At 37.8% G+C, this 11,780-nt stretch overlaps 1 protein-coding gene and 1 long non-coding RNA gene across 8 annotated transcripts in view; one reads left to right on the top strand and one right to left on the bottom strand.

Annotated features, from left to right (window-relative positions):
• LOC116533444 overlaps window positions 1–3,055 on the top strand; it is a 19,398-nt gene extending 16,343 nt beyond the window's left edge. The window contains exon 2 of the long non-coding RNA XR_004261293.1: window positions 2,467–3,055. This is a non-coding gene — a long non-coding RNA (uncharacterized LOC116533444). The remainder of the gene's footprint in view (window positions 1–2,466) is intronic.
• SERAC1 (serine active site containing 1) overlaps window positions 1–11,780 on the bottom strand; it is a 57,527-nt gene that overhangs the window by 6,466 nt on the left and 39,281 nt on the right. For all 7 annotated transcript variants that reach the window (XM_032253195.1, XM_032253199.1, XM_032253201.1 and 4 more), the window contains 4 exons: window positions 10,365–10,527; window positions 3,140–3,290; window positions 1,422–1,563; window positions 130–224 (listed from right to left, as the gene is read on the bottom strand). In XM_032253195.1, the coding sequence (XP_032109086.1) occupies window positions 130–224; window positions 1,422–1,563; window positions 3,140–3,290; window positions 10,365–10,527 (551 nt within the window). The remainder of the gene's footprint in view (window positions 1–129; window positions 225–1,421; window positions 1,564–3,139; window positions 3,291–10,364; window positions 10,528–11,780) is intronic.

Here is an 11,780-nt window from a genome sequence, read left to right as displayed (position 1 = left end):
AAAAAAAAAAAAAAAAAAAGAAAATCCTGTCAATGGCATCAAAAAATTAAAATCACTTCCCATCCCAGGGGGCCTAAACTTGCAGCCTGAATTCTTCCCTGTCCTTCTGGTCTAAAATTTGCCTGTTACCTTTCCATAGGGCACCTTGCTCTCCAGTCGCTGAGGCTGGTGTCATACTCCACAGATATAATTCGAAGAGCAGGACAGTCTTTTGCTAACCATGTCTAAGTAAAATAAAATGTACATGAGAACAAGTATGAATCTTCACCACTGCAATTACTGCCTAGAAAATGAAATTTATAACTAAAGGCCTCTTACACTATAATTAAAGACAGCACTGGAATAAGGTTTGAGGGTACTGTAAAAACAATTCCAGAATTTTATCTTTTTATGTCTCTGGTCTCAAAATGGTACCAATATATAGCATAAGGCCAATGAAGGTTTCAAGAGAGTTATTTTCCATTTTAACCTGCTATAGCCAAAAGGAAGGCATTTTAAAGTCTACATCAAATTGCCTTTTTGAAAGAATTTAGTAGAAAGCTATCATCTCAGGACAGATGGTATAGTCTGACAGATTCTGGATCTGAGAATTCAGAGACACTAATAATAATGGTCACAGTTCTATCTCTGTGTGCCCTGGGTTTATCACCATCTCTGTACTTCAGTGCCACCAGAAAGTACAAATCATTCTTCTACTTGATAAGCCTTTGTGAAGGAGAGTAAGCAGTAATGGAACAATGCCCTAGAAACTATTCACACATATATGCAGCATCACTCTTAAATGAGCTTTAGGTAAATTCCATTCAATAAATTCATTCCAGAATTAAGGTTCTTATGGGAGAAATAATACCAAAGAAATGTAAAGTATAAATTAGGCAGGTGTGATGGCATGTACCTGTGGTCCCAACTACCCAGAAAGCTGAGGTGGGAGGATTGTTTGAGCCTGGGAGGTTGAAACTGCAGTGTGCTAGGACTGCACCACTGCACTCCAGCCTGAGTGACAGAGTGAGTCCCCTATCTCAAACAAAAAAAAAAAAAAAAAAAGAACAAGAAAGAAATGCAAAGTATAATTACTTCTTCAAAGACTTTCCATTTTTATAATTATTAAGGTCATAGAATTAGGTAACTATTATAAATACAATTGTGGTTATATAATTTTTTTGTATTATATTACAACAAAAGTGAATTATTACTGGCTCTTGCTCCTATTTTTTACCTAATATTTTCTTAGAGTCATACACATTACACCAAACGGAAATTATACAACATAGGGTGACAAGCCCAGTTGTTGTCGTAACATACTACAAATGTCCCTAAGGGAAAGAAGAACTGCATAGGAAAAAATCCCAGTACAAAGAGAAAAACAAGCAAGTCACAGTCAGGGACCCAACAACCAGGGCCAGAGTCAGTGGCTCCCTTACCTTGGGCCAACATGTCGTATATCTGTCTTCATCCTCTGTAGGCTTTTCAATTACAGCCTGCTCACTGTCCTGCTGGCGCCATGTTTTGAATGCTGCTCCCATAAGGCCATGAATAAAAAGGACATCTGCTTTAATGGGCTGACTAATAGGGGAGAGAGTTTTAAAAAGAAGCAGAATAAATGCATTATTGCTTTGGTAAGAATCTACACAGCATTCTCTGTGGATGGTGCTTTAAGCAGGTTTATGTGACATAAAATAAAACTGAATTAAAGCAAGATTTATAAGCACAGGTTTGCTGAGGAACCCTAGAAGGAGCTTTGCCAAAGACACACATAAAGCATGTTCACTGTTCTCTCTCTAAAAACGGAGACTTATCTAGTCAGGCAGACCAACCACAGTCAATTATAATGAGCTTTAGCAGTCAATCAAGAGACAGAGGTCATAGTCAGATTACCCTCTAAAGACTTCCATTTGAGAATATTCTACAAATCAATAAAAGTATTTAAGAAATTAAAGAACATGCTACTAACAGTTTCAAAGTCAATATGTATAAAAGAGATTTTTGAAAATATATTAAGAAAACTAATACTTATAGGATTTCAAAGTAACATTCATTCTTTGCATATGATCCATTAAAAATTGTAGACAGTATGTGAGTTGCAAGCTATTTATAGTACACATACAATTATGCAACGCACATATAAAATACATTACCATAACATTTTATTTATAAATTATAATAACAGCAAAACTTCTTTAACCAGGTAATCCTTTTTTTTTTTTTTTTTTTTTTTTTTTGAGACGGAGTTTCACTCTTGTTACCCAGGCTGGAGTGCAATGGCGCGATCTCGGCTCACCGCAACCTCCGCCTCCCAGGTTCAGGCAATTCTCCTGAGTAGCTGGGATTAAAGACACGCGCCACCATGCCCAGCTAATGTTTTGTATTTTTAGTAGAGACGGGGTTTCACCGTGTTGACCAGGATGGTCTCGATCTCTTGACCTCGTGATCCACCCGCCTCGGCCTCCCAAAGTGCTGGGATTACAGGCTTGAGCCACTGCGCCCGGCCCATTTTTTTAATTTAAAAGAAGTTTTGCTATTTTCTGAGGCATTTTTTGTAAAGTGCCCTAAGAAAACCAAGAAATGTGCTATTTTTTTCAGTGTGGTCCCTTCTATATTTATTGTCTTAGCAATTATACAACTAGATATAATGACCACAAATAACCTTAAGAAGGAGCATGAGTCAAATTTATTACAACTTATTCCTTTCAATGGATGCTTTTATAACTAGCATAAACTTTCCCCAGTCCCTTGAGTTCTAGGCCCAGGCTAATTTGGCTGCCACATAAGACAAGGTCTTATCTCCTTCCTATTCAGCTGACTTCTACAATCCAAATCAGCTATTAACTCAAATCTAAGAGAAAATGCCTTGAACCAAAGAAGATGTGTGTTACAAAGTTTAAGTGTGACGCATTATCAAAGGTGAACGCAACCTTACTGAGGGGAAGCCCTTTGTAAAATAACCCCGATAATTTAGCTACTTCACATACTTTTCACAACCACTTCCAATTCTTCGGTGGTTACTATAGACAATTTTGGAAAATAAGATATTTGACCTGTATTTAACTTATCTGAATTATGCAGAAATAAATTAAAAATTTGAGGCCTCTAGGCTTCACATTCCCAAAGAGGGCAAAGCAACTATCTTCTGCTTCCTTACCTCGTTCGATACTGGGGATGCAGCACGTACACACCATCCTGGTATTTTTCTTGCACAGTTTCTCGGTCTAGATTCGCCAGGATTCTGGCAGCATGTGAAGCCTCCATAATGTGGTGAGATTTCATTGCTTCTGCCATGATGGAAACCCAGCCTGGTGAAAAGTACATATATCCTAAATACTGATGTGAATCCATCACAGACTGTCAAGGGAGGTTTCAAACTGAATGTGACGCGAGCAAGGCAAACCTCGTGTGTCTGTCCTTGGCAGAGAAGCCTGACCACTACAACCCCATTTTGCCCTATGATCCTGAGTCCCATGGCACAATACCATGCTATCCCCAAACACACACCCCTTAAGGGATCTCAAAGAAAGAGGGGTTCAAGAGCCACTTTTTTATTTAGAAAACCTAACACTAATAGCAATTATAGAGTTGTTCACAAAAATGAACAAAATACAGGTTTTGCTTTTCACAAGAATTATAAAACTCAGTGGGTTAAAAGTTATTTCATCCTGACCAGCAATCATAGTAATAGCCTTTTATACAAATGAGGAAATTATTTAATAATAATGAATTTGAGACACAAAGCTCTTGTAGAATCTGGAGATCAGGAAGGAAAAAAACATTTTTTAAAGGGAGGCAAATAGAAAATTCATGGATAATACTGAAAATGTCCAGTATGATTTCATTTTTTAAATGTTTGTCTTTAAAATTTTATATACACAAATATGTATAAAAGTACATGCGTGCACATATACACACAAACACACAAAGATCTATACACTAAACTAATAAAATCATTACCTCTTAGGAGAGAGGTAGTCTCTCCTAAGAGAGAGGTAGGGTGGAAGAGGGCACTGTAAAAAAGGTACACTTAGTTTTTTTGCTATAGCTATTTTCTGAAGTACTTAAACTGAAAGTCTATTTATATAATTTATTTAATTTAAAATAAAGCAGAAAATGGGCCTTGAAGATAGAGAGACGGGGGCTCAAATTTCTGCTCCCTGCTTACTTGCTCTGGAACCTCCGTCAAGTTATTTAGCAACCAAGCTAGAGAAAGGTTTCAATAAACTAATATATGTGAAAATCATGGGCCCAGGCCCAGCAGGCACTCAGTACATGACAGTTGTCCCCATGCCCTTCTCCCACTCTTTATGACAAAAGTGTTGAGTCACTGTGATGATGGAAAGCCAGCATTCAGACTAAAAGACTAAAAGAAGCTTCAGACTCACTACTTCTTTAACAATATTCAAATTTATAACATCAGAAGATTTCTCTCCAAAATCTGTTAAAGATTTTAAAATAAGAATATTTTAAAATTCTATCTATAGACGAGTGAGTTATTGGTATGTATGAAAATATGGCTTTATTTTTAATGAAGTCACAAGAAAAAGCATGGCACAAGCCATCTCTGGCATTTTGTAGTTGACAAAATATGTTCACAATGTCTAACACACTCCACCTTTGAAAAATATCAAATGCCTTTTGGAAAACTTATATCTTTCTTGAACATTGAGCATTTTAAAACTGCAAAACATCTGAATGCACTCATGCACCACATAATAATGTTTCAGTCAACAATGAAACATATACTATGGTGATCCCCTAAGATTCTAGTACAGTATTTTTGCTGTGCCTTTTCTATCTTTAGCTAGGTTTAGATATGCAAACACTTCCCATGTGTTACAACTGCCTACAGTGTACTGTACACACAATCACGTGTGTACAGTTTGTAGCCTAGGAGCAATAGGCTGTCCCACCCAGCCTAGGTGTGGAGTAGGCTCTACTGTCTAGGTTTGTGCAAGTGCACTCTATGATGTTTGCACAGTGACAAAACTGCCTAACAATACATATCTCAGAATGTTTCTCCACTGTTAAGCAATATCTGTCTGTACATGTTAACTGTAAAAAATAATGAAATAACTGAAAGCAGCATCTAATGATGAAAGTCTTGCTTTAGTACTCTCATCATTTCCCAACTCCATTTACATCCTCAGAGTAATGAAAGCTAGAAGTTTGGTGGACACCCTTTTGAAAATTATAGTCATATACCTATAACTTAAACATATACAATGGGCTGGGTGTGATGGCTCATGCCCGTAATCCCAACACTTTGGGAGGCCAAGGCAGGTGGATCACTTGAGGTCAGGAGTTCAAGACCAGCCTGGCCAACATGGTGAAACCCCATCTCTACTAAAATTATAAAAATTAGCCAGGTGTGGTGGTGGGCGCCTATAATCCCAGCTACTCAGGAGGCTGAGGCATGAGAATTGCTTGAACCTGGAAGGTGGAGGTTGCAGTGAGGTCTCAAAAAAAAAAATGTAGCTCAATATGGAATCACACTACTGTTGTGACTGTACTGCAGCAATGTGTCTTGAAGAGCTTTCCATATATATCAACTTCATTCCTTTTAAACTATAGTATTGTGTCACATGAGTATGCCATTGTTTAACCATTATTCATTCCTATTGGCAGACATTTAGGCTGTTTCCAACTTTTGTAAATCTGAAGGCAAAAATTTGCAGATCTGATACTAAGATTGATACAAAATATATAAAAACAGGAAAAGACACTGGATGCCTAAAGAGAAACAAACAAACAGGGCAAGGTAGCAGAATTCAAACTGGAGTATTAAGAAGTAATGCCCTTCTTTGAAGGCTAAGCAAAAAGAAGGTAGAGGTGGGTAACTCTCAGAAGTTTAGCTATAATAGGGAGGAGGGGATGTTACAGGGGATGTAGTTTATGTTTTTCGTATCTTCCTCCAATGTATGTGATCAGAGGGTCCAGCTAAGAGGGAGCAGCTAGCTGACCGTAAGACCAGAAAAAAGTATATATTCCTGAGACTGTGAAAGAAGACAGACCCAAACATGGCTGGAGGCCTTATAAAAGAGGTGTCTCTTTTCCTATTATCAAGAAAAGGAAAGAACAGGGTTTGGTTTTTGTTAGTGAGAAAATTATTTTAGGGCTTCAATTGTCTGAGTAAAGTAGGAGGAGAAGTCATCCTCTGAGAGAAAGGAATATGTGGAAGGTTTAAGGAACATGGGGAAAGTTTACAATAGTCACCGCTAAGAATGTTAAGGCATGTTGATTGGAGAAGCATAATTGCTGAACAATACTGAAGGTTCTTTAATTTGTGATCTTATAAGCATGGTGAAAATCAGTCTGCAATGATTCCAGGTTCAGACACAGAGTAGGCAGCCAGTAGGTTTCATCAAGGTCTTGACCAAGAGACTACTAACAGGATTGAAGGGAAAGGGAGTTGTAAGTACTGGCAAAATGTTACTGAAATAACAGACCATGGAATATAAGCTGGGTTCAGGGAGGAATTAAAGAATAAAAAGAGTGATGGATTGGGAAAGGATAAAGGGGTCTATGGATAGAAGACCTCAGTAGAAAAGAAAACCACTCCTTATGGGGTAGATGCAAAAACAAGCTTGAATGAAAGAAGGATGTGCTCAGGGCTGATTTTTAGGTGAAGTGGTTTCAGGCCATGATGAGGTTCAATGTATGACTTATGAGTAGAGTACCCGACAACTCAGGAGCAGAGCAGGAAGTCAATGAAGATGACAAGGTCATGGAATTGAGGCCGGCGGGTGAGTGGGCTATCCAGGAGATGTTGAAGCCAACCAAGAAGACTGAAGACTTGGGGTAGAGCCAGGTTTCAGAGAAGAGTGATTTTTTTTTTTTCTATAATAAGATACTGATTTGATCAGGTCTTTGTCCTGCTTTGAATCCTTTAGTCTCTGTTTCATCAATGAACCTGTAGCTAGGTCAACAGAAATAATACAAAGTAAAGCACAGAGGAAAAAACCGAAACATAATGAATAGAGTCCCAATAACCTGCCAAACAGAATAAAGAGGTCTAATATACATAACTGAAATTCCAAAAAAAAGAAGATAAAAGGACAAAAGAATAAATCCTGGAGGATATACTGGCAGGAAAGTTTCCACATTTGATCAAAAACATCAACTCATCAATATAATATATTGTATTACTGAAAATTGCTGACAGAATAGATTTTAAATGTTCTCACCACAAAAAATGATATATATGAGGTAATGCATATGTTAATTCTCTCAGTTCAGGGGACCCCAAGCAGGATAAATATGACATGAAATGCCTGGGCATTTCAGAGTCAGAAATCATACAGAAAGATCTTAAAAGAAGCCAGAGAAAAAAGACATTATATATAAGAGAACAGAAGTGGGAATCTAAAGAGACTTCTTATCAGACAATGGATTCCAGGAGAGAGTGGAATGACATTTTAGAAATGCTGACAGAGGGAAAAAAAAAAAAAATATATATATATATATATATGTACATATGTATGTATATTTATATAATTATATATATATGTATATATACACATACACATATACGTATATATATGGTCAACAAAGAATTCTTTATCCAGGGAAGATATCTTTTCCCGGATATAAAATAAAGATAAATTAAAGACATTTTCAAATAATGAGGTGAGAGAATTTGTTGCCAGCAGACACAATACACAAGAAATACTAAAGGAAAGTCTTTAGGCTGAAGTGAAATATTATCAGATGTAAATTCATACATACAGAAAAAAAGGCAGTGCACTGGAGATTATAAATACACAAATAAAATAGATTTTTGCTTTCTTATATTCTTTAAATGTCACATGGCTGTTCCTACAGTTTCAATGTGTTCCCTCCAAAATTCAAGTGTTGCCAATGTCACAGTATGAAAAGGTGAGCCTTTAAGAGGTAATTGAGCCATCAGTGTTCCTCCCACATTAATAGAATTAAGCCCTTATAAAAGAGGCTTCATGTTTTAAGTGAATGCTATTTCAATTGCCCTGACTTGATCATTGCACATTATTGTATGCTTGTATCAAAATATCACTACATGTACATCCCCATAAATATGAACAACTATCACGTACATAAAATCTTAAATTCAAAATTTTTAAATTAAAAAAAAAAAGAGGCTTCCTGTAGCATGAAAGCTAGCTTGCCCTTCAGTCTTCTGCCATATGACGATAAAGCAATAAGGCCCTCACAAGACACCAATGGTCAGAACCTTGATCTTCCCAGCCTCCAGAACTGAGAGACAATAAATTTGTTCTTTATAAATTACCCAGCCTCCAGCATACAGCCTCAGGTTATAGCAGCACAAAATGAACTAAGACAACTATTAAAACAAAAATCACAACAATGTAACCAGGCACAGTTGCCCAAACATATAGTCCCAGCTACCTGTGAGACTAAGGTAGAAGGATTGCTTGAGAGTAGGAGTATGAGGACAGACTGAGCAATACAGCAAAACCCTGTCTCAAAAAATAATAATAACGATAATGTATTGTGAAGTCATAAATAAGAGTAAAATATATTACAACAATGCCACAAAGAATGGCAGGGGATGGCCAGGCGTGGTGGCTGACACCTGTAAATCCCAGCACTTTAGGAGGCCAAGGCAGGTGATCATGAGGTGAGGAGTTCGAGACCAGCCTGGCCAACATGATGAAACCCTGTCTCTACCAAAAATACTAAAATTAGCCAGGTGTGGTGGCACACTCCTGTAGCCCCAGCTACTCAGGAGGCTGAGGCAAGAGAATCACGTGAACCCGGAAGGCGGAGGTTGCAGTGAGCCAAGATTGTACCACTGCACTCCAGCCTGGGTGATGAGCAAGACTCCATCTCAAAATAAATAAATAAAGAAATAAAGAATGGCAGGGGATGTGAACTGAATTATGGGGTTGTAAGGATCTTACATCATATGAAATGGTATAATCTTAATTCAAAGTAGACTGTTAGTTAAGGATACAACCATTAAAAAACACAAACATAAAAAGCCAAAAGAGGAGAAAGAACAGAATTTAAAAACAAACACTCAAATAATATAAGAAAAGTTAGAAAACGCAGAAAAAGGGGGACAAAGAGAAAGCAAAGAGCAAAATGAACATAACCAAACAATATCAATAATTACATTAGTAAGTTTTGAAAGTGTACCCTCCATCCCACAGCACACACATATATATATACACATATACATGTGTACATATGTGTGTGTATGTATATCTGAATTATATGTATATGTATTATCCAGCTCTTTCTACTGAAAGAGGCAAGAAGCAAAGACACCCCAGGAGCAATATGCACTCCTATCATTTAGACTTTGGTCTCTAAGAATCATTCTCCACTAAAAGGATAGCGGTTTCTTCAGAGAAATGAGCCAAAATATCTTGCTATACCAGAAAATAAGAAATGCCTCCCCAAAATAACATGGGCATATCATAAAGGACATGGGCCAGTTTGCTTGGGGCTCCCATTAGTCAAAGCTGGAACAATTTGGCACCAAATTATTAAGTTCAGCAATAAATTATAAACTATTAAAAACAGGAATTTATGTACCCATCCATAGAAGGGAGAGAGGAAATGGAGGGAGGGAGGAGGGGGAGAGAAGGGCTCTTGCTTCCAGTAGAATGTCAAATGCTGTAAAGCAAATGCAGAGGGTGTGCTGGAGCTCATTCTGAAACCATTAAGGTAAAGACTAGATTGGGCAGGAACTGTCAGAGGATAGAAAGCAGGATATCTGCTTGGTCTTAAGTATCTCCCCACAGCTGGTTTATTACTTGCAAGGGGGAAGATCATTAATCATATAATGAATCTCTTTTTAGTCTGACTATGCCTCTTACTTAACCAAATCACATCAAAAATTACAGGCTGGGCATAGTGGCTCACATCTATAATCTCAACACTATGGGAGGCCAAGGCAGTGGGATCACTAGAGCCCAGGAGTTTGAGACCAGCCTGGGTAACAAAGTGGAATCCCATCTCTATAAAAAGTTTTTCAAATTAGCCATTCACAATGGCACATGCCTGTAGTCCCAGCTACTTGGGAGGCTGAAATGCGACAATCCCTTGAGCCCAAGAGTCAAGGCTATAGTGAGCTATGATCACACCACTGCACGCTAGCTTCAGTAACACAGTGAGACTCTCAAAAAAAAATTATGTAAACAATTGGATGATCATCATGGCAAACGTGCTCTCCTATGATCACCTACAACACTGATTGTCTTAGGCTTAGATTATCTACAATCTCAAGCAATTCCTTGCCTCTACCAAAATAACATGTTCTAAGGACCCATAACTAACCCTAAGCAGAGCTTTGTCTATTGAAAAATGAACATATCATGAGGGGTAGAGGTAGAAGAACAAAGGAAAAAATACTCAGTATATAAAGCTGTTACCTGAGCGAACTATAGAAGAATGAAGATGTTCATTCAAAGCCATATTTCCAATGATACGCATTATATTTCTCTGTACTTTAGGGCAGTCCTTGTGAAGTCGGTATAGCCTTTGAAGTAGTTGCAGGCCTCCATTTGCTTCAATTTTATCACAATGTGTGGATATCTGGCACAATACATAAATGAAAGACACATGTACACATGTTTATTGCAGCATTATTTACAACAGCAAAGACTTGGAACCAACCCAAATGCCCATCAGTGATAGACTGGATAAGGAAAATGTGGCACAAATACACCATGGAATACTCTGCAGCCATAAAAAAGGATGAATTCATGTCCTTTGCAGGGACATGGATAAAGCTGGAAACCATCATTCTCAGCAAACTGACACAAGAACAGAAAACTAAACACCGCATGTTCTCACTCATAAGTGAGTGTTGAACAATAAGAATACATGGACACGGGGAGGGGAACATCACACACCAGGACCCATCAGAGGGCGGAGGGCTAGGGGAGGGATAGCATTAGGAGAAATACCTAATGTAGATGACGGGGTGATGGATGCAGCAAACCACCATGGCACGTATATACCTATGTAACAAACCTGCACGTTCTGCACAGTAACCCAGAACTTAAAATATAATTAAAAAAAAAAGAGAGCTAGAAAGATCAAGTAAAAATAAGAAGGGATTTGAAGTTTTAATGGAGAAAACAGGCAAAAGAAAAGGAAAACATGCATATTAAGGGAAGAGAAGTGACCAACAAGTCGGTCTTTCTAACGTCACTAGGTACAGCCTTGCCTCTTCCCATCACTAGCTTTACCCAAGGACTTGATACCATATGCACAAACAGCAATTTTCATTTTCTGGATTTTTATTAAATTATAGCACATTTTAAGTACTTTAAAATATATGCCTTTTAGATATACTATATATCAAATGATACCTGCAGTAATTTCAGAGATTTCTGGAAAGGTAACTATTATATTCCAGGCACTGCCCTTTTTACTGAAGATGCAGCTATTGCTTCAGAAAGAACAGCTCGGGAGACACCACACCCGAGCACGTTTTCCCAAGTCCCTTCTGTACAACACAGTATTCCCTCTGCTTTGTGCTCAGTTCCTAATTTCATGGGTGAGAACTAAAGTTGACGTTCTAGTCTAAACTCACACCTTTATGTCTTTTAAGCCATGTCTAATGTGTCCCAAAACTGAGAGTTGAGAATCTCAAGGATGGTGCTTCTCTTGATGTGGGATGGATCACTTGCATTCACCTCACCAGGGGCTGGCTACAAATGCAAAATCTACTACATTAAACTTGATACAAGTGAGTGGAAAAATGTTACTATTTTTAAACACATTTCCTGAGTGATGTTTCTGCATTATGAGCACTACAAGGTTTGTTGCTTTTTCCTTGG

This window comes from Sapajus apella, unplaced genomic scaffold (assembly GCF_009761245.1).
Source record: "Sapajus apella isolate SASKATOON/1434 unplaced genomic scaffold, GSC_monkey_1.0 scaffold82, whole genome shotgun sequence".
NCBI classification, from domain to species: domain Eukaryota; kingdom Metazoa; phylum Chordata; class Mammalia; order Primates; family Cebidae; genus Sapajus; species Sapajus apella.
Note: the sequence above shows the minus strand (reverse complement) of the source record. Positions and strands in the feature narration are given on the sequence as shown.